This window comes from Salmo salar, chromosome 22 (assembly GCF_965601325.2).
Source record: "Salmo salar chromosome 22, fSalSal1, whole genome shotgun sequence".
In the NCBI taxonomy this organism is placed as follows: domain Eukaryota; kingdom Metazoa; phylum Chordata; class Actinopteri; order Salmoniformes; family Salmonidae; genus Salmo; species Salmo salar.
In genome coordinates this window covers 48,108,021-48,134,882 of record NC_138312.1, presented here as the reverse complement: position 1 = coordinate 48,134,882, position 26,862 = coordinate 48,108,021, and the positions used below count along the sequence as shown (strand labels likewise).

The 26,862-nt window shown below is 44.5% G+C and overlaps 1 protein-coding gene across 2 annotated transcripts in view; it reads left to right on the top strand.

Moving 5' to 3' along the window:
- The window catches only part of LOC106583601 (disks large-associated protein 4), a 216,127-nt gene that overhangs the window by 154,423 nt on the left and 34,842 nt on the right, over positions 1 to 26,862 (top strand). For both annotated transcript variants that reach the window (XM_045705451.2, XM_045705450.2), the window contains 4 exons: positions 1,303 to 2,687; positions 6,299 to 6,522; positions 12,232 to 12,394; positions 15,248 to 15,512. In XM_045705451.2, the coding sequence (XP_045561407.2) occupies positions 1,374 to 2,687; positions 6,299 to 6,522; positions 12,232 to 12,394; positions 15,248 to 15,512 (1,966 nt within the window). In that variant the 5' untranslated portion in view covers positions 1,303 to 1,373. The remainder of the gene's footprint in view (positions 1 to 1,302; positions 2,688 to 6,298; positions 6,523 to 12,231; positions 12,395 to 15,247; positions 15,513 to 26,862) is intronic.

Here is a 26,862-nt window from a genome sequence, read left to right as displayed (position 1 = left end):
AGGGCGAACCGCACCAGCATATGGTCTCACAAGGGGTCTGAGGATCTCATCTCGGTACCTAATGGCAGTCAGGCTACCTCTGGCGAGCACATGGAGGGCTGTGCGGCCCCCCAAAGAAATGCCACCCCACACCATGACTGACCCACCGCCAAACCGGTCATGCTGGAGGATGTTGCAGGCAGCAGAACGTTCTCCATGGCATCTCCAGACTCTGTCACGTCTGTCACATGTGCTCAGTGTGAACCTGCTTTCATCTGTGAAGAGCACAGGGCGCCAGTGGCGAATTTGCCAATCTTGGTGTTCTCTGGCAAATGCCAAACTTACTGCACGGTGTTGGGCTGTAAGCACAACCCCCACCTGGGGACGTCGGGCCCTCATACCACCCTCATGGAGTCTGTTTCTGACCGTTTGAGCAGACACATGCACATTTGTGGCCTGCTGGAGGTCATTTTGCAGGGCTCTGGCAGTGCTTCTCCTGCTCCTCCTTGCACAAAGGCGGAGGTAGCGGTCTTGCTGCTGGGTTGTTGCCCTCCTACGGCCTCCTCCATTTCTCCTGATGTACTGGCCTGTCTCCTGGTAGCGCCTCCATGCTCTGGACACTACGCTGACAGACACAGCAAGCCTTCTTGCCACAGCTTGCATTGATGTGCCATCCTGGATGAGCTGCACTACCTGAGCCACTTGTGTGGGTTGTAGACTCCGTCTCATGCTACCACTAGAGTGAAAGCACCGCCAGCATTCAAAAGTGACCAAAACATCAGCCAGGAAGCATAGGAACTGAGAAGTGGTCTGTGGTCCCCACCTGCAGAACCACTCCTTTATTGGGGGTGTCTTGCTAATTGCCTATAATTTCCACCTGTTGTCTATTCCATTTGCACAACAGCATGTGAAATGTATTGTCAATCAGTGTTGCTTCCTAAGTGGACAGTTTGATTTCACAGAAGTGTGATTGACTTGGAGTTACATTGTGTTGTTTAAGTGTTCGCTTTATTTTTTGGAGCAGTGTATTTCCTTCACAGCCCTCAGAGGGCTAGTCTGTTTCTGAGCATAAATGGGTGTGTTTGTTTGCCTGCACGTTTATGTACTGTATGATCAAAATGGTGTGTGTGCATGCGTGCGTGTTTTTGAAAGTGTGTATATTATATTGTACAAGGGTGCCTTCAGGGGTGCGCTCGTGTGCATACTTGTGTGTACAGCATGACAGCATGCATCGCTGCATTTTGGTCTGTCTGGGCAGAACCGACTCTCTCTCTCTCTCTCTCTCTCTCTCTCTCTCTCTCTCTCTCTCTTTTTTTTTTGTAGGACTTATCCTCCAGGCCTGTCGTCTCTTCCCGGCTGGGGAGTCTTCTAGAAGGGGGCCCCTCTTGACCATCATGAAAGGGTTAGGAGCCAAACGCAACCGCCATCTGTCTGACTCCTGCGACCCCACCCAGGGCCCCCCGGAGCCCCTGTACTCACACCAGGCCTCCACCCTGCCTCGGAGCCCCTACCTCCTCAGCCCCACCAGCATGGACCACTACGGCACCATGGACCCTCGGCACTACAACCCCAGTATGGAAGCCCACAACCAGGGATCCCTACCCCCGGACTACTCCCTCCCCCTCAACAACCAGCTGTCCAACAGCAGCACCTTCCCCCATGTCCACTACAACTCCCATTATGACCCCAGCGACTTCTCCCCGCCACAGGAGGACAGCATCGGCGGCATAAGTACAGGAACCCTGGGCACCTCCATGTCGATGGGGATACATGGCATGAGCGGCATGGGGGGCCTGCAGAGCAGCCGGGGGGCCATGATCACCAGTGGTTCGGCTACAATCTCCGGCAGGGCCAAGATGAACCGGCAGTTGCAGCCCAACCTGCTGGACCAGTTGGAGAAGCAGCTGCCCGGGGGGCCTCGTGACGGCTTCAGCACGCTGCAGTTCCACCGGAGCACATCGGCCGCCCTCTCTGTTGCCTCCAAGCAGCGCACCGACAGCCCCGGGCGCATCCGTAACCTGGTGTGCTCCGTCCAGAAGCTCTTCGCCAAGTCACAGTCCATGGACGGTCACAACCTCAAGGGCGTCAACGGGCGTTCGGGGACGGGTAGCGGCAGTGGCGGGACCTCGTCCGGAACCGAGGACAGCGGGAAGCGGGACCGGCGAGCAAAGAGCAAAGACCGGGGCGGAGCCAAGTCAGACGGGGGCGGGACGGGCAAGCGGCGGCCACGTTCCAACATGTCGGGCTACTGGAGCTCGGACGACCTGGAGAACGCCGACCTCAGCAACCACCGCAACCGCATAGCCATGACGCTGGGACACCCCACCACACATGCCACCCAGCACACCACCCACGGTATTACCTACGATGCTCAGCAGGGGGCACTACAGCAGCAGCAGGGACAGCAGAGCCGCTACGTGGTCCACAGTGGCTACAACACCATTAGTTCGTCTAAGAGCAGCAACGAAGTCATGAAGTACCAGCAGATGCTGGCAGGACCCGGAGGTGGGGGAGGAGGGGGAGGAGGGATCAGCATGGGAGTGAACAGTAATGACTTTATAAAGGGAGGTTCGTGGTCGACGCTGACCCTGGGTCAGCCCAGACAGGTGCTGCAGAAGGGCCACTCAGCTACCCTAGACCGGTCCATGCTCAAGTCCAAGTCGTGCCAGCAGGAGCTTGCCTGCCACTACCTGCAAGTGGGCAGACAGGTGAGGATTATCTAAACAATTTCTGTTGTCAAAAGGTTATCATCATATCGGATGAAGTGCTGGACCTAAAAAAAATGTGGAGACAAAGAATAAAGCATAGTGCATACTTAAATACAAATATATTTACTGTCAAGACAGTTTGTCAGGTCTGACAAAGATCTGTTTGGATCAAAACATAAAACATAAAAGTACTGTATGTGTTGGACCATTTGAGTGTCAGGTTGACTATTCCTCCACTATGTCTCAGTCAGCTGTCTCGTCTTTCAGTTTGTTCCATTTATTTAACTAAAATATGGCCATTTCTGCAAATGTTTTCTTTTATCAGCCTGACTTTATGTGCTGACATTTATGGCATACCACTGTAAATGGCACACACGCTATTCCATGTGACATTAACATGCTGTTATATAAATGTCAGTTCCAAGTCTACCTATAGAATTGTTTTGACTTTGTTTTCAAGTTTCAAAGTAAAGATTTTCAGGGAGGAGTTGGTAACGGCCCTGTAGCACTCTAATAATTGTATTTATTTATTGTGTAATCGATAAAACCATATCTATGGTCAAGAAAAGTAGAGTGGGAGTCCCTCAGTGATACATTTTGGATCCTCTTTAGCCCATACTGTAGATACTGTAGATTATAGAGTGAATACTGTAAAACAAATGACATTATGTAAACATTTTTATTATACTGTCACAATCATGTCAATATACAGTGAGGGAAAAAAGTATTTGATCCTCTGCTGATTTTGTACCTTTGCCCACTGACAAAGAAATGATCAGTCTATAATTTTAATGGTAGGTTTATTTGAACAGTGAGAGACAGAATAACAACAAAGAAATCCAGAAAAACGCATGTCAAAAATGTTATAAATTGATTTGCATTTTAATGAGGGAAATAAGTATTTGACCCCTCTGCAAAACATGACTTAGTACTTGGTGGCAAAACACTTGTTGGCAATCACAGAGGTCAGACATTACTTGTTTTGGGTCATTGTCATGCTGGAATACCCATCCATGACCCATTTTCAATGCCCTGGCTGAGGGAAGGAGGTTCTCACCCAAGATTTGACGGTACATGGCCCCGTCCATCGTCCCTTTGATGCGGTGAAGTTGTCCTGTCCCCTTAGCAGAAAAACACCCCTAAAGCATAATGTTTCCACCTCCATGTTTGACGGTGGGGGATGGTGTTCTTGGGGTCATAGGCAGCATTCCTCCTCCTCCAAACACGGCGAGTTGAGTTGATGCCAAAGAGCTCCATTTTGGTCTCATCTGACCACAACACTTTCACCCAGTTGTCCTCTGAATCATTCAGATGTTCATTGGCAAACTTCAGACGGGAATGTATATGTGCTTTCTTGAGCACGGGGACCTTGCGATTTTCAGTCCTTCACGTCGTAGTGTGTTACCAATTATTTTCCTGGTGACTATGGTCCCAGCTGCCTTGAGATCATTGACAAGATACTCCCGTGTAGTTCTGGGCTGATTCCTCACCGTTCTCATGATCATTGCAACTCCACGAGGTGAGATCTTGCATGGAGCTCCAGGCCGAGGGAGATTGACAGTTCTTTTGTGTTTCTTCCATTTGCGAATAATGGCACCAACTGTTGTCACCTTCTCACCAAGCTGCTTGGCGATGGTCTTGTAGCCCATTCCAGCCTTGTGTAGGTCTACAATCTTGTCCCTGACATCCTTGGAGAGCTCTTTGGTCTTGGCCATGGTGGAGAGATTGGAATCTGATTGATTGATTGCTTCTGTGGACAGGTGTCTTTTATACAGGTAACAAACTGAGATTAGGAGCACTCCCTTTAAAACCTGTTAGGGCTAGGGGGCAGTATTGACACGGCTGGATAAAAAAACATACCCGATTTAATCTGGTTACCACTCCTACCCAGTAACTAGAATATGCATATACTTATTACATATGGATAGAAAACACCCTACATTTTCTAAAACTGTTTGAATGGTGTCTGTGAGTATAACAGAACTCAAATGGCAGGTCAAAACCTGAGAGATTCCTTTACAGGAAGTGGCCTGTCTGACCATTTCTTGAACTTCTTTTCCATCTCTATCATTTACTAAGGATCTCTGCTCTAACGTGACACTTCCCACGTCGTCCATAGGCGCTCAGAGCCCGGGAAAAAACAGAATGTCGTCATTCCAGCCCCAGGCTGAAACACATTATCGCCTTTCTCAAGTGGCCGATCAAGGGACACTGGGTTTAGGCGCGTGACCCGACCGCCCCCGCCTTTGGGATTTTTTCCTCTGTTTGCCGAAAAGGAGATTCCCTGTCGGAATATTATCGCTTTTCTACGAGAAAAATGGCGTAAAAATTGATTTTAAACAGCGGTTGACATGCTTCGAAGTACGGTAATGGAATATTTAGAATTTTATTGTCACGAATTGCGCCATGCGCGCGACACTTCTTTACTATTTCGGATAGTGTCTGGAACGCACGAACAAAACGCCGCTATTCGGATATAACGATGGATTATTTTGGACCAAACCAACATTTGTTATTGAAGTAGCAGTCCTGGGTGTGCATTCTGACGAAGACAACAAAAGGTAATCAAACTTTTATAATAGTAAATATGATTATGGTGAGTGCTAAACTTGCCGGGTGTCTAAATAGCGAGCCCGTGATGCCTGGGCTATGTACTTAGAATATTGCAAAATGTGCTTTCACCAAAAAGCTATTTTAAAATCGGACATATCGAGTGCATAGAGGAGGTCTGTATCTATAATTCTTAAAATAATTGTTATGCTTTTTGTGAACGTTTATCGTGAGTAATTTAGTAAAATTTTTGCGAATTCCCCGGAAGTTTGCGGGGGGTATGCTAGTTCTGAACGTCACATGCTAATGTAAAAAGCTGGTTTTTGATATAAATATGAACTTGATTGAACAAAACATGCATGTATTGTATAACATAATGTCCTAGGGTTGTCATCTGATGAAGATCATCAAAGGTGAGTGCTGCATTTAGCTGTCTTCTGGGTTTTGGTGACATTATATGCTGGCTTGAAAAATGGGTGTCTGATTATTTCTGGCTTGGTACTCTGCTGACATAATCTAATGTTTTGCTTTCGTTGTAAAGCCTTTTTGAAATCGGACAGTGTGGTTAGATTAACGAGAGTCTTGTCTTTAAATAGCTGTAAAATAGTCATATGTTTGAGAAATTGAAGTAATAGGATTTTTAAGGTTTTGAAAATTGCGCCACAGGCTGCCAGTGGCTGTTACGTAGGTGGGACGCAAGCGTCCCACCTAGCCCATAGAGGTTAAGAGTGTGCTCCTAATCTCAGCTCGTTACCTGTATAAAAGACTCCTGGGAACCAGAAATCTTTCTGATTGAGAGGGGGTCAAATATTTATTTCCCTCATTAAAATGCAAATCAATTTATAACATTTTTGACATGCATTTTTCTGGATTTTTTTGTTGTTATTCTGTCTCTCACTGTTCAAATAAACCTACCATTAAAATTATAGACTGATCATTTATTTGTCAGTGAGCAAATGTACAAAATCAGCAGGGGGTCAAATACTTTTTTCCCTCACTGTAAATGGCAAAAGGGTATAATGTCATATAGAAAAACATATCTGGGTTGCTGCTGCTTGCAGGGGGACTGGAGTAGCACGCTGGGCCGCAGCGGCGGAGGAGGAGGAGCCAATGAGATCCCATGTCGGCGCATGCGGAGCGGCAGCTACGTGAAGGCCATGGGCGACCTAGAGGACAGCGACGACTCGGACGGCAGCCCCAAGCCCTCGCCCAAAATGGCCGCCCGCCGTCAGAGTTACCTCAGGGCCACCCAGCAGTCTCTGAGTGACCAGCTACCGCCACGCAAGTAAGCTCAGTGCCAAAGTTTCATCACATGGACAGTGCATACAGAAAGTATTCAGACCCTTTGACTTTTTCCACATTTTGTTATGTTATAGACTTATTCTAAAATGGATTAAATAAAACATTTTCCTCATCAATTTACACACAATGCCCCATAATGACAAAGCAAATACAGGTTTTTAGAAATGTTTGCAATGTTTGCAATTTTATTTAAAAAATTATAATAATACCTAGTATTCAGACCCTTTGCTACTAGACTCGAAACTGAGCTCAAGTCCATCCTGTTTCTATTGATCATCCTTGAGACATTTCTACAACTTGATTGGAGTCCACCTGTGGTAAATTCAATTGATTGGACATGATTTGGAAAGGCACATACCTGTTTATATAAGGTCCCACAGTTGATAGTGCATGTTAGAGCAAGAAGTCATGAGGTCGAAGGGATTATCCGTAGAGCTCCGAGACAAGATTGTGTCGAGGCACAGATCTTTGGAAGGGCATCAATAAATGTATTCAGCATTAAAGGTCCCCAAGAACACAGTGTTTGGAACCACTAAGACTCTTAGAGCTTGCTGCCCGGCCAAACTGAGCAATCAGGGGAGAAGTGCCTTGGTCAGGAAGGTGACCAAGAACCCAATGGTCACTATGACAGAGCTCCAGAGTTCCTCTGTGGAGCTGGGAGAACCTTCCAGAAGGACAACCATCTCTGCAGCACTCCACCAATCAGGCCTTTATGATAGAGCGGCCAGACAGAAGCCACTCCTCAGTAAAAGGCACATGACTACCCGCTTGGAGTTTGCCAAAAGGCACCTGAAGTTCTCTCTGACCATGAGAAACAAGATTCTCTGGTCTGATGAAACCAAGATTGAACTCTTTGGCCTGAATGCCAAGCGTCATGTCTGGAGGAAACCTGGCACCATCCCTATGGTGAAGCAGGGTGGTGGCAGCATCATGCTGTGGGGATGTTTTTCAGGATCAGGGACTGGGATTAAGGGAAAGATGAACAGAGCAAAGTACAGAGAGATCCTTGATGAAAACCTCAGGACCTCATACTGGGGTGAAGGTTCACCTTCCAACAGGACAACGACCCTAAGGACACAGCCAGACTTGAACCAAATCAAACATCTCTGGAGAGACCTGAAAAAAGTACTGAGTAAAGGGTCTGAATACTTGTGTAAATGTGACATTTAAGTTATTTTTATACATTTGCAAACATTTCTAAAAACCTGTTTTTGCTTTGTCATTCAAAAATCGAATAAAAAAAATTATCCATTGTAGAATAAGGCGGTAACCTTAAAAAAATATGGAAAAAGTCAAGGTGTCTGAATACTTTCCGAATGCACTGTATGACTTGGTAACACATTCAGGTGGAAGTGAACCTAGACTAACAACAATAATTATTTCACATTTCAAACACGCAAGCAAATACACACACAAATCCTCATGCCCACTCTCTCTTTCTCTCTCAAATCCATACATGTACACACATACACACACACAGACTAACCACACACACACGGCCCGTGGCACCATTTCAAACGGATGTGTGACATGTAGAAAGGAGACGGTCAGGCTTCCAGCTCTTGGCATTCCAGTTAACAGGCCTTGCATACTAAAGAGACTATAGCAAACACACACAGTCAGACAAGCTGTGCTCACTCAAGCGTGGGATTAAGCACCGTCAGACTCCCACCTCCTACACATGCCAGAGCTCCGATTACGGTTTCCTCATCCTTCATTTATTAAACGTTCCCACAACATAACGGCTTGGCCTGAAATGATAGACTCCTCATACCGTAGCGTTTCCGCAACATCACCAACACGATGCCGCCTTCAGCTTCTGCTCAGACAGACAGTGAGTCACCACAAACTAAGCTATAGTCTCATCATCTCACACTGACTGACTGAGGTTTCTAGCACGTTGTCTCTAGATGACATCTCTTTCTGAAGCAGACAGACATAGACTGGGCTAGACACAGAGGGACACAATGCATTGGGTATCCTATTCATTTTCACATAATGACGAACTAAATGAAACACCATTTGGATGAATAGTGGCAGAGACTGGGAGCACCAATGAGCAAGCTGCTGTGTTTTATTGTTTATGTCTCTGTTGATTTGCTCAAACAAAGACATTTGTTGTGTTCTCCGGGTTCTCTGTGGTCAGGGCTGTATTGAAGTACATTTGTGCCGATAAGATCTTAAACATAATTTGGCACAAATGTAATTCCATTGGGGAGTTTATAGTGGCTGGCTATTATTTGGTTCAGATTGCCACCACAAAATGAGGAAGTCTAAAGGCAAAAGGAATACAGTACAATTTCAGTCCACAAGAGGACAGCAAATCACAAAGCAATAAGCATACATGCCTGGTAATATCACTTTATCCATAAAATTACAATTTTGGGGGGTCACAGACACATAGAAAAGGGGAATATATGAGTTACAACATTATAGAAGCAGATTTTGGTTGACAGAGACAACACACACACACACACCATAATAACGTAGCAGGAAGGTTTTCTTAAAGAAGTAAAAACATGGAGTAAAAAACACTTAAATGAATTTCAAACCTGCACGCTAAATGACTCTAACCCTGCTCCCTCCCTGCTAAAAACCAAATGCCACACCCCTGTTCTCCCTTGTGGTGTGCTCCACCCTGGTTGGCAGGAGCAGCAGAGCCCTGGATTACGCCATGCTGCAGGGGGAGCTGGAGGCACTGTGGTCTCCTCTGCACAGTGTGTCCTCTCTGCACCAACTGGGCAGGTCAGTGCTATGCAGCCAGCCAATCACCACCAAGGGGACAGGTTTACGCTTGCACCAGATTGGACGCTGTCACCAATCAATCAGTCAGTCACCCAGTCCCCCAGGTCTTGCCCACCTCTTCGGTTCACCCATGGCCCGTCAGTGCCAACGCCATGCCACTCACCACCAGCCCTTTCCTCCAAGCTAATTCTCCCAAACCATAAAAGGAGTGCCATTGCCCAGCTTGGCACATTCCATGCCAGGGGTACCCCGTCTGTACCCAAGGATCATCACAATCACATGACAAGTGCAATGTCATGTCGCTATCACTGTGTGCCAGGAAATACCAAAAAATTATAGGCTCTCTTTTGGTAATCCCATTCAGTTTTTCTGAGCTGAATTTGGATCATTTCCCCTAATGCTCTTTAATATTGGCACCATGATGCGTGGAACAAGGCTTTACATATGCTTGACCTGTGAATCATTGGCTTTGCATTGTTTGGGTGCTACATGGGGAATATTATTGTAATGAGATGAGATGGGAGATATATTATTCACATGTGTTATTTTAAGTAATTTAGCAGACGCTCTTATCCAGAGCGACTTACAAATTGGTGCATTCACCTTATGATATCCAGTGGAACAACCACTTTACAATAGTGCATCTAAATGATGGGGGCAGTGATGCTGACAGGTGTTATGATGGGGCAGTGATGCTGACAGGTGTTATGATGGGGCAGTGATGCTGACAGGTGTTATGATGGGGCAGTGAGGCTGACAGGTGTTATGATGGGGCAGTGAGGCTGACAGGTGTTATGATGGGGCAGTGAGGCTGACAGGTGTTATGATGGGGCAGTGAGGCTGACAGGTGTTATGATGGGGCAGTGAGGCTGACAGGTGTTATAATGGGGGCAATGATGCTGACAGGTGTTATGATGGGGCAATGATGCTGACAGGTGTTATGATGGGGCAGTGATGCTGACAGGTGTTATGATGGGGCAGTGATGCTGACAGGTGTTATGATGGGGCAATGATGCTGACAGGTGTTATGATGGGGCAATGATGCTGACAGGTGTTATAATGGGGGCAGTGATGCTGACAGGTGTTATGATGGGGCAGTGATGCTGACAGGTGTTATGATGGGGCAGTGAGGCTGACAGGTGTTATGATGGGGCAGTGAGGCTGACAGGTGTTATGATGGGGCAGTGATGCTGACAGGTGTTATGAAGGGGCATTCATATTGACAGGCAATGTTCCCTCTAAACTGCACGCTCCTCTAGGACTGCCACGCAGAAGAAATGCCAGGCCACGCAGAGACGCCCGAGATTGAACTTCATTGAGTTCGCCTCATTAGTTTGCACTATATAGATTCATGTTTTTTCTGTGATCAATCAACATTATATCAGCCCCTTTTCAATGCAACAAACCAAAACAAATCTAACTTTGCAAAATGTAGTCTGTGATTTAATTGTAGGCAGAGCCAGAGCACAACGGAGTATAATTTTATTTGCTGGGGTAGCCCACAATCGGTCTTTCAATCACCCGCGAGTGAATGTGCTTTTCTGATCAGAGCACAGAGCTGCGCGTTTGTACATTTGTTGATATTCTTTGCTAGTTAGCGAGTTATTAGCCCAATTTTAGATCAGTATAGGTCAGCAAAGGGGAGTTACTGCTTCCTACAATAGCACAAAACGTGTAGGCTACATTCCAAGTGCTCTTTGAAAAGCCAGTCAGCTAAAAAGCTTGTCTTAATTAAAGGGGCAGTGTTGTATTTTGAGACGGGCTTGAATATGCAAATAAGCCAATAGGCAGAGGGGTAGTCTGCATTGTCTAGTTCTCCAAATGGTAATAATAATGAATTGTATTTTGTAAAGTGGTTTCTTCCATCATACAACACAATACAATGCAATTTAAAGTCACCTATTTGGCCCATGGTGTTACAGACCAAGTAAACAAATCATTAGTTAATGTCAAGCCCTTCATAATGTAAAACTTTCTTTTAAAGTCTCATGCAATGTTAACCTACATTGAAAACCACATTGGCTACTGTAGACTATATCATAGAAATCAAAACTTATTTCCATGTAAAAATGTTATAGGATTTGCTCCATTGGTATTGTTGGTAGGCCTACATTATGCTCAAATAGCCACAATAGCCTATTGGCTAATGTCTAAAACTGTAAGGGTACAGCCTCAGAGTTGTAAACTCACGCCGGGAGTTGCACAAAATTCTCACAACATTCAAGTTTCCGCTCACAAGAGCTAAAATTTGCTCAGTGCCCCAAAGAATTAGAGGGAACATTGCTGACTGGTGATATGATGGGGGCAGTGATGCTGACAGATGTTATGTTGGAGGCAGTGATGCTGACAGGTAATGAAAGGAACCAGGGATGAGAAGTGACCTAACCTGAACTTCTTTCTCAATTCCTCTTTCCTATCCTCTCCTTTCGTCTTCTTTTCTCTGCTTCTCTTCTCCTCCCCTTTCCTCTGATCTTATCCCCTTCTCTCACCACCCTCCTCCTCTCCTCTCCCTCCTCCCCTTCTCTCCTCACATCAACTCTACCCTCCTCCTCTCCCTCCTACCCTTCTCTCCTCACATCAACTCTCCCCTCCTCCTCTCCTCCCCTTCTCTCTGATCTTATCCCCTTCTCTCCTCAAATCAACTCTACCATCCTCTGCCTCCTTCCCTTCCCTCCTCACATCAACTCTACCCTCCTCCTCTCCTCTCCTCTCCCTCCTCCCCTTCTCTCTGATCTTATCCCCTTCTCTCTTCAAATCAACTCTACCATCCTCCTCTCCCTCATTCCCTTCCCTCCTCAAATCAAATCTAACCTTCTCCTCTCCTTTCCTCTCCCTCCTCCCCTTCTCTCTGATCTCATCCCCCTCTCACATCAACTCTCCCTCCTCCCCTCCTCCTCTCCTCCTCTCCTCCCCCTCTCCTCTCTTCCCCTGCTCCTCTCCTCTTCAGCTGTCTTCCTTCACTGCGAGAGCTGTCTACCAATCGTAGCCTGGACAACCTGGACTGTCTGGGGGGTCCGGTGAGGGGCTCCCTGTTCCCCCGCTGGGATGATGAGGACTTCAGCAAAGGAGGCGGCTGCAGCACCCTGGGGAGGAGCAGCTACATGGGCCAGGTCAGAGGTCACCAGGGATGGGGTAGTGAGGTACAACTGGCGTGGGACTTAAACTTCTCAGGATAAGATTTTTTTTTTCTTCTTCTCCTGATCCTCTTTCAGATTTGTATATATTTTTGTGTCAGAATAGTGGGACTGTACAGAAAGAGGGAGATAGATGTAGGAAGGCACAGACAGGAGAATGACTGAGACAAGGCTCAAACCCTGTTGCCAAATGCCATGAGTCATCCTGAATTAGGAGCGTTACCACTACACCAGACTCTGGCATTTTTAGACCATTTCACTGAACAGATTTTCATTTTAGAGTGACCTATCACATAAACTCTCCACTCCTACACCTTAGTAGACTCTGTTCAAGAAGATTTTGTATTCACCGGAATCCCAACACAGGAAGACCCATTACCCTTCTACTGACAAGGTCACCATGGTGATAAAGAGTGTCTGGATCCTCTGATCTTTTACAAAGGGCCTGCCAAACTAGGCTTTACAGTCCATTAGTAAACTCAGCAAAAAAAAGAAACGTCCCTTTTTCAGGACCCTGTCTTTCAAAGATAATGCTTGTTCAATGAACCACAAACAATTAATGAACATTCACCTGTGGAACGGTCGTAAAGACACTAACAGGTTACAAATGGTAGGCAATTAAGGTCACAGTTATGAAAACTTAGGACACTAAAGAGGCCTTTCTACTGACTTTGAAAAACACCAAAAGAAAGATGCCCAGGGACCCTGCTCATCTGCATTAACATGCCTGCTGCAAGGAGGCATGCTGCAAGGAAGCATGAGGACTGCAGATGTGGCCAGGGCAATAAATTGCAATGTCCATACTGTGAGACGCCTAAGACAGCGCTACAGCGAGACAGGACGGACAGCTGATTGTCTTCGCAGTGGCAGACCACGTGTAACAACACCTGCACAGGATCGGTACATCCGAACATCACACCTGCGGGATTGGTACAGGATGGCAACAACAACTGCCCGAGTTACACCAGGAACGCACAATCCCTCCATTAGTGCTCAGACTGTTCGCAATAGGCTTAGAGAGGCTGGACTGAGGACTTGTAGGCCTGTTGTAAGGCAGATCCTCTCCAGACATCACCGCCAACAACGTCGCCTATGGGCACAAACCCACCATCGGAGGACCAAGTCACGGTTTTGTCTCAGCAGGGGTGAGATTCACGTTTATCGTTGAAGGAATGAGCGTAACACCGAGGCCTGTACTCTGGAGCGGGATCGATTTGGAAGTGGAGGGTCCGTTATGGTCTGGGGCGGTGTGTCACAGCATCATCGGACTGAGCTTGTTGTCATTGTAGGCAATCTCAACGCTGTGCTTTACAGGGAAGATGGCCTCCTCCCTCATGTGGTTCTGAACTGGCAAATCTGGTGCAGTCCATGAGGAGGAGATGCACTGAAGTACTTAATGCAGCTGGTGGCCTCACCAGATACTGACTGTTACTTTTGATTTTGACTCCCCCTTCGTTCAGGGACACATTATTCCAATTCTGTTAGTCACATGTCTGTGGAACTTGTTCAGTTTATGTCTCCGTTGTTGAATCTTGTTATGTTCATACAAATATTTACACATGTTAAGTTTGCTGAAAATAAACGCAGCTGACAGTGAGAGGACGTTTCTTTTTTTGCTGAGTTTATATGTTTAGCATGTTGACCCCATCTTGGGGAATTTAAAAGGTTTAATTCTGAAAATGTTTGTTGATTTACATGTATATTAGTAGAAGAGTTATTTGGAGCTGCAAGGTACAATGTTAATTATTACACCTCATTATTTCAGAAAGCCTTCCTGTGAAATTTCACTGTATATCAAACAAAACAGTACAACAATGCAATTGAGTAGAACATGCTGCTGTTATAAATATACAGTACTATAGGACTACTGGAAAACACACAGGTCTAGGACCAGGTTTTAGATCTCATGCTCTCACTTTCTCTCTCTCTTTCTCTCGCTCGCTCTCTCTGTCACTACTCCCTGCTCTTTGATTTGTTACCACTAAAGCGTGAGGCCGAGCCAACTCCATAAGTTACAACTCAAACACCATATTTCTTATATTCCTGTCACTCCAACACTGTGTTAGGCTTGCATTTTAGTAAGCTTGGTCATGTCCCTCAGTCAAATCTCAGTCCTTCATTTGCACTGCTGCTCTAATCTAATTTCTCACCAAGTTCATGCGAGTCAATCAAATTACTGGTTTTTATGAGAAGTTAAGACATCTTTGATTAATACTATGAAAGTGACACTGAAACTAATTGGCAGTAAAATGTAGCTTGTTAACTACCTTGGACTTTGACTATAAGTTGCTATAAGGAGTTGATTCGGGGTCGGGACAAAGTGTTACTGCTGCACTTTGCTTTCCTATCACCCAGCCTTAATACTGTAATGTGTCCTTTCGGCTGCATTTGATTGCATCCACGCCAAATGTCACACAGGTGGAGCTAGCTCACCCCTCTAACAGACACTGTCAGCTATGCTCTCCATGGCAGACCTGGCTGAGTTCAAATAGTATTAGAAATTTGAAAAACTCAGGGTGTTTTCTTCAGCCTGCCTGAAGTACCTAATGGGTAGTGTTGGCACTTTTGGGACTATTCCATTGGTTCCAATACGCTAGGTAAGCTTGATTAAGCACAGTTAAAGTATTCGGAAAAAATCTAAATACTACTTGAACCCAGGGCTAACGACCATGCCTCTCTTGTCCCGGGACAAACCATGCATTTCTGTCCCAGTCTGGACATCTAGCCTGAAGTAGTAGCCATGCAACGCTGTCCCCTCACTCTAGCACTGCCACCCAGGCCATGATGCCAACCTATGCCACTAGTGCCAACCTGCCTCTCTCCTTCCAGCTGCAGGACCTGGAGATGATTAGCCAACGCTACGACGATAGCTGCTCTGAGTCGGCGTTCCGAGAATCACACACACTCTCACGCTCCCATTCCCAGGCGGTGGAGCCTCCGGATCTACCAATGCCCACGTGCTTCCGATCCCGTAGCCATAGCTACCTGCGGGCCATTCAGGCCGGATGCTCACAGGATGACGACACTGCTTCCGTGGACTCGGATTCACCACCACCGACCGCCACTACCGTTCGCACCTATAGCACCAGCACTGGTGAGTAGGCTTACCTACTGATGCTGATCAATGGTTAGTTTTGCACTTTTACCTGCTAATGGTTGAGCTTTGCATTAGGGAGCTGGGTATTAGGTTAAGCTGATTCTAGATCTGTGCCTATGGGCAACTTCGCTGGATTCTTATTGTTCTTGCATTGTCTAGAAGGAACCCGCAAGTAAGTATTTCGTTGGATGGTGTGGTGTATACCATGTGTACATAAGACTAACAAAATGTAAACTTGAAAATAGTGAATTATTGGATTATGGATTATGCAACGTATCCTACACCATTGCTGATTAAATTATATTCCTGAATTAAGTGTTTTGTTATTGGTTTGAGGCTGCAAACTGTAATGCTGTGAGAAGAGAATTGTGAAAGTGATGTAATCTTATGGGTTGAGATTGACAGAGATTGACCTGGTTATTGGTTATGTTTGTGTATAGAATAATACCTGTGAGCTCTCTCTGTTTGAATGAGGCGTAACCAATAGAACTCTACATTAATAATTTCTTCTTGGCTAGTGACAGTTACCTGGCAATGGCCATTTTGTGGTGGTGGCTGCAGGGGCGGAGCCAGAGGGGTGTCCGGGGTGGAAACCCCTGACATCTGATTGGCCACCCGGGGTGCCACCCCAAAATATAATTCACTACAGGCAGTTTGATGCTGATAGACATCTCATTTCACCTCTTGTTGAAAGAAGCATTTATTTTGATGTTCGGGGGAGCATTTTTCAAATCGAGGATGAGGAAAAGAGAATATTAACTTCAGTTGCGATATACAGAAGAATAAGACTAAGAAGAACATACAGAAGAAGAGAGAATATTTCCACAGCTCCACAAGCTCTTTTCGCGATTGGCGAAAGCATCATATTTGAAGTAACTTTTAAGGTTTAGCTTCGGGTTTAGGTTTCCTGAACAACTTTTACGAAAGTTGAGGGACTGTGTATGTTAACCTTAGACCTTTAGCTCCATTAACAGACAGTTAATCAGATAAGAGAGATCGGTTCCCAATTTAGCCTAACATTACGCTTACATCTGTGCTAGTAATACACACATATACAGTGCAGTGTCGTAAGTTACAGTATACGAATGTTTAGCTAATGTGGGGTAACTAGTAGGCTACAGCTGTCAGTGTTCAACAAATTAACATTCAGCAATTTGAAATCCATTAACTCAGTTAGATTTTCGTACTTTAACTCAAAACGAACAATTGTTATTATCAATCTCTTAACGTTACTCAAAAGATTACTACAATTTGCAGATTGCCTGTTTGCTATCGTAAAGGTGTAAGAAATTATAGCTAGCTAAGTAACTTACTGCAGAGTAGGGCTAGCCATGATTTAACTAGTAACTTAGGCTGGTAGTTGATTTTAAGGTACAGTTATGATAATGGGGATTTGTAATTAAGATTGAGATTGGACTAAAATGTGGGTAATTGGATGCTTAGATGTAACCGTAGACTCTCTTATTTTTGCATAGGGTCAATTAAAGATGAAAAGAAAGGGAGAGATATCAGACTTCTGTTACAAAAGGACACAATGGTAGGCCAGGCCTATACTTTAAACTACACATTTTAGTTAGCAGCTGTTAGTATATAATCTTGTGGATCCCTTAATTATACATTTCCATAGAGATATGACACATTATTTAATGTGTATTTCAGACATTTCAAGATCCAGAGACCAGGGTCCTGTACAGCTGTGTTTGAAAACTTATCCCAGAACTCAGCATGGTACTAGGAAAAGGGCTTTCAACAGCTCCTGGTATAAGGACAATTCATGGTGAATATTCTGTAAATCAAGATTTGACTTAGTGTTTCAACTGTAGGCATTTTTCTCTGCCCAATACACCTGAATCTGCCTTCACAACACAGTTATGTTTTTGTAACTGGAAAAGCGCTGTTTACAGATTCTGGGTTTAAGCTCCATTCAAAGGCAGAGCATCATATCAATGCTATGTATGCTTGGAATCAGCATAAAAGGGCTATTGACAGCAACTCATCAATGTTAGATGTCATAAATGAGGACCGGAAAAAGAAAGTGGAGGAAAACTGTACTGACATTAAAACAATTCCAGATGTGCTCCTATTAACTGCCACTCAAAATATAGTGCAGAGAGGTCATCGAGAGTCTGATGACTCTCACAACAAGGGTCATTTTTTGACAATCTTAGAAGAAATAGCAAAGCATGACCCTCTCATAGAAAAAAGGATGAATGCATGTGGCAATGCTAAGTACACAAGCCACCAAATCCAGAAGGAAGTTCTTGAGGGCTGAGCTGAGATGGTACAAAGTGAAATAATAAGAGAAGTAAAGAATGTGAAGTTTTAAGTGTAATTGCAGAGGAAACCAAAGATTTAAAGAAAAAATAACAAATGTCTTTAGTTGTGAGGTACTATTACAACGAGGCCATCCACAAAAGCTTAGATGCAGCAGGTCTCACAAAAAGGATAATTGATTGCCTTGAAAAACATGGTCTGGACACAATAATTTTGTGGGGCAAGGCTATGACTGTGCATCCGTCATGAGCGGAAAGCATTCTGGTATGTCTGCACAGATTAAAAACAGTTGCACATTGTTTGAATTTGGTTCTTGTCGATGCTGTAAAATCAGTGCCTGAGGCAGTTAACGTTTTTGCTCTCCTGCAGAAGCTTTATAACTTTGTATCTGGCTCGTACGTTCATCTCAAGTGGCTTGCAGTTCAGAAAGAGCGGTATCCACAGCAGCAGCCCAGGGAACTACAAAGACTTACGGATGTAAGGTGGGCATGCAGATACATGGTATGCCGTAATCTGAGGGACAGGATTCCAGCAGTTTTGAGAGTGCTACAGGATATCACACTTGAAAATAGTGGTGATAGATCAGTGGAGGCAAGGGGCCTTCTTTCTCAGATAGATAATACATTTCATAGGGCTTTGGTTACCTTTTAGAAAGTGCTTGGTGATGCCAAATGTCTTTCTGACATGCTCCAATCAAGCTGTCTTGACCTAGAAAGGGCTGTGGATCTAGTAGGTTCCCTTACAGACACATTACAGGACTACAGAAGTGAGGGTTACTTTGGAGAACTATGGAAAGAGGTTGAAGAGATTGCAGAGCACTGCAAAATAAGTGTACAAACAGTGTGTAAAAGACAGCATAAAACAAGCTTAAGATTTCACGACTCATTGATGATGAGCGCTGTAGGACAGAAAAATAGCGACCAAAGTGATGGTGAGAGCTTCCAAAGAGCTATCTTTTATCAGGTTCTTGACAGTCTCACAGCTGAGCTGCAGAGTCGTTTTTCAAAGAAGAATTGCGAGATAATGCAAGGGGTCCAGTCTCTCAACCCGCCTTTGCTCAGACCTTTGAGTCAGATTTAGAGGACCTCAAACATGAGGTTCATCAAAGGAGAGAGAAAAGTGGAAGGGACAGACCGTCTAATCTCCTTGAATTTGTTGTGTTTCTAGAACCTTATAAATAGATCTTACATGAGCTATTTCGACTTTGTAAGATTTCTGTTGTTACACCAGTCAGCAGTGCTTCTTGCGAGAGAAGCTTCTCAGCTTTAAAACGGATTAAAACCCACCTTAGGACAACAATGGTTGATGACAGGTTAAGTCACTTTGGAATTCTCTGTGTTGAGTCAAGGAGGGCACGCTCCCTCAACATAGATGAGTTTGTGAAACATTTTGCTAGTTCTCACCAGAACTGCAGAATTGTGCTGTTTTAAATCTACCTAGGATAATTTGGCACTTAGGCGGTCCCTCTGGTCATGATTAAAACCTGCACTGTGTACTAGCTAGAACACCGACATTCTAAAATGATAAATCCAAAGGGTATCATGTCACACAGATTTAATTTGGTCTGATTAGGCCAATTCCAAAACCTTTCTTTGCTATTAGTTAACATAATGTATATGAGCATAAATATGATACTGTACGTTTGGAATATTGATGAGCACCAAAATATATATATATTTTTAAAGTCCATTTCTGCTTAATACCTGGTATGTCAAATTGCAGTGTGTTTTTTTGTAAATGAACATTTTTGTAAATAAACTATGCAATTTATGTAACACACAAATGCTATCTTATCTCCTTGGTGCTTGAGCTTTATTTTCTGAAAATATTTAGGATGTTCAACACTTATAGACCCAGATTATATATTCATGAAAACAGAGTGACCCAAATCTCTCCAGTGTGTGTGTGTGTGTGTGTGTGTGTGTGAGAGAAAGAGAGAAATTGAGCTGCAGTTCCAAGGTACAGACACTGACTAGTCATAGTATGTTAAAGAATTCTAGTGAAGTAACTCTTTTAGACCACACTATCTGCCACATTGAAGAACTCCGGGTTAAGTGAATTATCCCTTCTACCACTAATCAGCAATCATAGGATTCATTCATGCTCCTTAGATGCCAGGTTAGGGTTACACACTAATTTTCTGTCATGGTCTATGGATCCCCTGAGGTAGCCTTGGCCACCCCCTGGCCACCCCATGTATAAAACTCTAGTTCCGCCACTGGGTGGCTGGCTGAGCAAGTACAGAGGCTGAAATAGACACTCAGTTGGTTAGAATTGACATCGTGAATTTCTTTGCTATTTTGTATCCACGTGCTACAATGCCGGTTACAGTGTGTCATGTTGGTTGTTGTCAAAAGCCTCCACATCGCGGCGGTGTTGACCGTTTTCGCCACGCCACTTGACCCGGTTTAAAGAGACCGTTTCCTGGACAGTAGACTTTACCAAAAGCTTGCTGTTACTATTTATCGTCTTTGACAGATACTGTTTCGACTTTGGTTGTTTAGAAGTCAACAGCTCCTGCGATGTTGTCTTCATTTAAAAAATGATTTGTTCTTCTGATAGGCTACGAGGGTAAGTGTTTGGTGCCAATCATGTGACTTTTCTGGAAATGTCTATCTCAATCGCTTCTCAAGTCCTGAACAGCTCTGCATTCTATATGGTTCGAGCATGTGACGCAAAGGATAGGCTACTGTATGGATACGTTACTGTAGCCGCTGCTATTTGATTTTGAAAGTAAACCTGCGGCGAGGACACAGTTGAGTTAGTTCACTGAGGTATAACATTTGGCCACTGTCTATAGGTGCGCAATAATCGACAATCGAGATCAGAGCGCGCGCGATGTTGCCCAATGTAAAGTCAGGTTTCATTCATTATTGTGTGCGAAAGGCGGATCATATTGTATTTAACTGTACGTCGCTATGGATAAGAGCGTATGTTAAATGAAAATGTAAAATGTATTTTGTTTTTGTGTAGGCTATTACCAATAAGGTATCTAGGTTTATCTGAGCAACTTCATTCTACATTTCTGTGAAATAGCCTGCCCTATAGCCAAGGAGAAGTTGTTCATATTGATATGTCTTGGCAATCAATTCTCATTGTCAACGAAGAAACCTCACTTGTAATGTAGGCTATTGGCTATGTAAGCTATACAAATAAAATGGGCATAATGTCTATATCGCCCTGAACCAGTGAAAGCAAATCTGTTAGTCACAAGGTAAGACCGGTAAGAATGACTGTGGGAATTGTGTGCAATATTACACATTTTTTTTGTTTAGCATCATTGTTGCCATACAGCAAGGTTTCCCAAAATTGTTCCTGGGTCCACGGTTATTTTTTTTTTCCTTAACGCTACACAGCTGATTCAAATAACTAACTCATCATCAAAAGTGTTGATTCTTTGAATCAGCTGCATAGTGCTAGGGCAGCGTTTCCAAAATTCGGTCCTCGGGACCCCAAGGGATGCCCGTTTTTGTTTTTGCCCTAGCACTACACAGTTGATTTAAAATATTAAAAGCTTGATGATTAGTTGATTATTTGAATCAGCTGTGTAGTGCTAGGGCAAAAACCAAAACTTGCACCCCTTGGGGTCCCCAGGACTGAGTTTGGAAAAAGCTGCGCAAGGGCAAAAACCAAACGTGCACCCGGGGGGGCCAAGGACCAAGTTTGGGAAACCCTGCCGTAGAGGACTATCAGCACAACAGAAAGAAACCACCTATAGAGGGCAATTCCGATGAAGAACTGTGTCCCACAGCTAATTACAGATGTGTGTCTGAGTGGTATAGCCAGTGTGAAGCCCAGGGTTTGGCACCATCCACGTTAAGAATCTATCAGGCCGATATGGTTTACAATGGGTCATTCACTTTCATGTGTTCATTTACTCCTGACATGTTTATGCACCAAAAAAAGGGGGCGCTAAACAAGATAATTTCAATGAGATAGACAACGAACCAATTTCAACATCGCCGACCCACGAGGAGTTAGCTGAAAATGCTAGCTCCCAAGAGTTCCCCACAGAATCTGCTCAAAGTGACCCACTGGCTGCTATAAATTCACTAAGCAAAATGGTGGACACAAGGTTGGCTGACATCTAAAATAGTATTGGGACTTTGACTGAAACTGTGAAGGCAACTAAGGGCAGGGTGCATGAGGTTGAGCAGACGACAGTCGATCACGAGGCCAGGCTACAGGACTTAGAGAAACAGTGCACAACGTAAAAATAAAAAAAACGTACAAAAATTATAACAAAACCCTGAAAGCCCGATTGGAAATGCTCGAATCGCATTCAAGACACCAGAACATCCGAATATTTGGGATCCAGGAGGACACTGAGAAAGGGTAACCCACTGAATTTGTCTCAGGGCTGATACCGGCATTGCTGGGGAGCGAACACTTCAAAACGGCCATCCTGATCGACCGCGCACACAGATCACAGGTAACGAAGCCGGCCAAGGGCGCGCCACCAAGGCCATTCATTGCACGGCTGCACAATCCCCAGACTAGGGATCTCATCCTCAAGCTGGCTAGTCAAAAGTTCCCCCTTAACTACAACGGAGCGAGGGTGTCTTTCTACCCAGATCTTACTTTGGAGGTGAGGAACCGACGGAAAGAGTATGATGAGTTACGCAAGAAATGCAGGGTGGCCAACATCCGATATGGATTCCTTGTACGTTTGACAACCCAAAAGAGGCCGATCTGTTCTTGTCAAGAAAGCTCCCTGGCTGTGGATACAGAACGGTTGTGTCAACCGGCTAAATGGCCAAATGCAGGCCAAGAATGTGTTTGAATTTCCTGCCTATGTCTTTTTGACCAGAAATTGGGACTTACAGTGCTGTGAAAAAGTATTTGCCCACTTCTTGATTTCTTATTTTTTTTGCACATTTGTCACACTTAAATGTTTCAGATCATCAAACAAATGTAAATATTACACAAAGATAACCCAAGTAAACACAAAATCAACCACGTGGGTATACACACACCAATGAGGAGATGGCACGTGGGTACCTGCTTCTATAAACCAATGAGGAGATGGGAGAGGCAGGACTTACAGCGCGATTTGCTTCACAAATAGAACTGACTTCTATTTTAGCCTTTGGCAATGCAGACGCGCATTGACGCCCGCGAGCAGTTGCAATTGAATAACATAGATTTCTAAATTTATTTTGCAACACTTGCGCACACGACGTGAGTGGTGTAGTCAGCCTGTTAGACGCATACTTGTTGAAAGATGAAACTTTTTGTCAGTATTTGAAGGAGCAGATTGCCTTTTTCCTCGGAGCTAACGACACGGGGGATGTTGATGACTCCACCCATTGGGAATCTCTATAGGCTGTGTTACAGCCTATAGAGGTTATAGAGGTTACATTATTTCTTCTACATCAGAGAGGAAGAAACGCGCCAATACTAGGCTGAGAGAAATTGAAAGAGAGTTAGGGGAACAGGAGAATGTTTTTAGGATGAATTCCTTGAATGCAGTCATTGAGAAGATCACAAAGTTGAAATATGAATACAATGCCATCCTTTCGAAACTGATGGGATCTTTACTTGCTAGAACGCAACAAAGTTATTTTGAAAGGGGTGACAAACCACATAAATTATTAGCAAGACAGCTAAGGCAAGGGGGGCAGCTGCTGCACTCGGTGCTGGAATAACTTTAGAGGAAATTAACACAGCGATAGCACAATTTCCAAACAGCAAGGCCCCTGGGCCCGATGGATATGTAATAGAATTCTATAAGAAGTACTGCACCAGTCTAGCTCCACTTATGTTGCGAATGTTTAAACATTCCAAAGAAAATGCCAAACTCCCACAAACACTGTATGAGGCTACAATAGCACTGATCTTGAAAAAGATAGAGATTTCACGGAGATGTCGTCTTATCGCCCCGTGTCGTTACTCCCCATAGAAAATAAGGTATTGACAAAGATATTGGCAAACCGATTGAAAAAATATATTTCTGACATCATACACCCTGACCAGACAGGTTTTATCCCAAGCTGACATATATACTACAATTTGAGACGCCTTTTCAACGTAATGTATCATGATCATAAAGTTGAGGCAGTGGTAATTGCTCTTGACGCAGAGAAGGCCATTGATCAAAATATGGCAGCCGATACTGGATAAATGGTCTAGTCCTGCTTCATAACTGGGTTGATGATCTGCTGCTACTCTGTGCTGTACTCCACTCAATATTTATTTTGGCTTAACTACACTGCTTGTAATGACTATATGCTGTCTTCTTATACATGTACCGCCTAATAGGATTTTGTTTTATTTTGTGTATGTGTGAGTTAAGTTTTGTTTTGTTCTCTAAATTGGCTATCCCATTCAACAATACAATGAATGTCAATATCGCTGTCTTTTTTTATTTATTTTTTATTGGAAAATAATAAACATATTATTTAAAAAATATATATATTTACCCAGAAAGATTCACAGCTGTAATCACTGCCAAAAGTGATTCTAACATGTATTGACTCAGGGGGTTGAATACTTATGTAAATGAGGTGTATTTCTGTATTTGCAAAAATGTCCCTTTTTTGCGTAGATTGTTGACCAAATATGACAATTAAATTAATTTGAATCCCACTTTGTAACACAAAATTTGGAAAAAGTCAAGTGGTGTGAATAGTTTCTGAAGATAATGTAGTTTATAGCCGGCTAACCAAAATACTGTAGGACCTCAATATCCCTCTAGCCCAAAATAAATGATGTCCTAGTCCTATGTAATCTGAGAAGAGGAGGTCATTTATGATTTTCCAGTTGTAAGAAAAGCTGATTTTATGGGTTTTCTACCCAAGGGTAAATTCTGTTTAGATTGATGCAAGCGTGCTATGACACTTGGAACCCATAGGGCAGGGAAGGCATCCAAACCCTGTCACACGCACACAGCCGCACACGCACACGCACACACACACACACACACACACACACACACAGTGCAGAATGGAATCCGGAGCGGAGCCAGCATGTCACATAGCTGCCATTACGACAGCAAGCCCTTCCAGCCCAGGGAACATCTCTGTTATTAGAGGTGGCAGTGGTCACTGGTCTCCCTCCAGCCCAGGGAACATCTCTGTTATTCGAGGTGGCAGGCAGGCAGTGGTCACTGGTCCCACTATCAGCACCATCTTCCTCTGACATGGCTGTCTGTTATAAACTATGGAATATAGTATATGTCTGGTACTTTATAACATTAAACAGCAGGGAAACACTTTCCCTAATTTACAAGATTATTTATGTCATACAATCTTACTTAATTGTAAATGTTAATTGTCTTGCACCAGCCGTATGGTGCTTACCTGTTGAAATACATTTTCTAAAACTTAGGTGGTAAGCACTGCATAAGAGCATTTCCTTAATTACATAGATTATAATTTATAACCCAGGTATTTACTCTGGTACAGGGTCTTTGCAATATCAAGTTTGACCAACAGTCCCATAGTATGACACACTGCCTAACTAACACAGAGGAAGCAACCACTCACAGCAGTTGACAAGGCAGTACATCTCCACAGCATGTGTTGCCTTCTGATTCTTTTTAGAAAATGATCCTTTATTTTCTCCCAAAGCAGTTGGCCTCGCTGTAAGGGAGTCTATGGTCATAGACTAGTGTGAGTGATTTATGGGGCGGGCAGAGCGTGAGGACTCTTTCCTGGGGCTGTATAGCCAGGTAGTTACTTGTTATGGTATCAATGGTATGTCAATGAGGAGATGGATGACTACATTGGAAAGATGAACTTATTCTCATCCTTACACAAGCTATGTACTATTGTTGTTGTACGGTTATAATGCTCTACTGTTGTGGGGAATGAATGTTGTTGTTTCACTATTTGACCAGATATGTGTGAGGTGAGGCAACGTGTAAAGTATGAGAAGAGACAGGAGCAACTGGGTATAGTGTTGCTTTTCCTCATAGTGATGGAATAGTGAAGGCCACAGATTTCCGAAGAGCATCCTTCATTCAGGGTTCAACCCGTCATGCTGGTGTGTTCATTGCCAATGTGATACCTATCTATTTCTAACATTATGTGTATTGTTGTTGCATTCCAAGTGAAGGCCCCATCTTGCTCTTGGACTTCATGGGATTCATGCACTATTTGTGCAATGCATTTTTTGCTTCGACCACTCTTTTAGCGGTGTGCCTTACATTTACTGTGAGAAGAGTAGGAAAGATCGTATCTCACTGTGAGACAAGGATGAGACGATTATAACCTTTGAGACAATATGTGTCAGGAGGTCTATGTGTAGCTGGTGTATAGGAGTCAGGCGCAGGACAGCAGATATGAGTAAATAAACGTATTTTACTCAACATATAATAAATGTAATACAAAAACCGAGCCCACAATAACGGACCTACCTACATAGAAACAATCACTCACAAACAAACATGGGGGAACATAGGGTTAAATAATGAACAGGTAATTGGGGGATTGAAACCAGGTGTGTAAAACAAAGACAAAACAAATGGAAAATGAAAAGTGGATCGGCGATGACTAGAAGGCCGGTGACGTCGACCGTCGAACGAACAAGGAGAGGGACCGACTTCAGCGGAAGTCGTGACAGTACCCCCACCTTGACGCGCGGCTCCAGCAGTGCGCCAACACCGACCTCTGGGACGACCCGGAGGACGAGGCGCAGGGCGATCCGGATGGAGACGGTGGAAATCCCGTACCAACGAAGGGTCCAGGATGGCCTCCACCGGCACCCAGCATCTCTCCTCCAGACCGTACCCCTCCCACTCCACGAGGTACTGAAGGCCCCTCGCCCGACGCCTCGAGTCCAGGATGGCTCCAACAGCATACGCCGGGGCCCCCTCGATGTCCAGAGGGGGTGGCGGAACCTGCTGCACCTCAGGTTCCTCGACTGGACCAGCCACCCCCGGCCTGAGGAGAGACACATGGAACAAGGGATTAATGCGATAATCTGGGGGAAGCTGTAACCTGTAGCTTACCTCGTTCAGTCTCCTCAGGACTTTAAATGGCCCCACAAACCACGGACCCAGCTTCCGGCAAGGCAGGCGGAGGGGCAGGTTTCGGGTCGAGAGCCAGACCTGGTCCCCCGGTGCGAACAC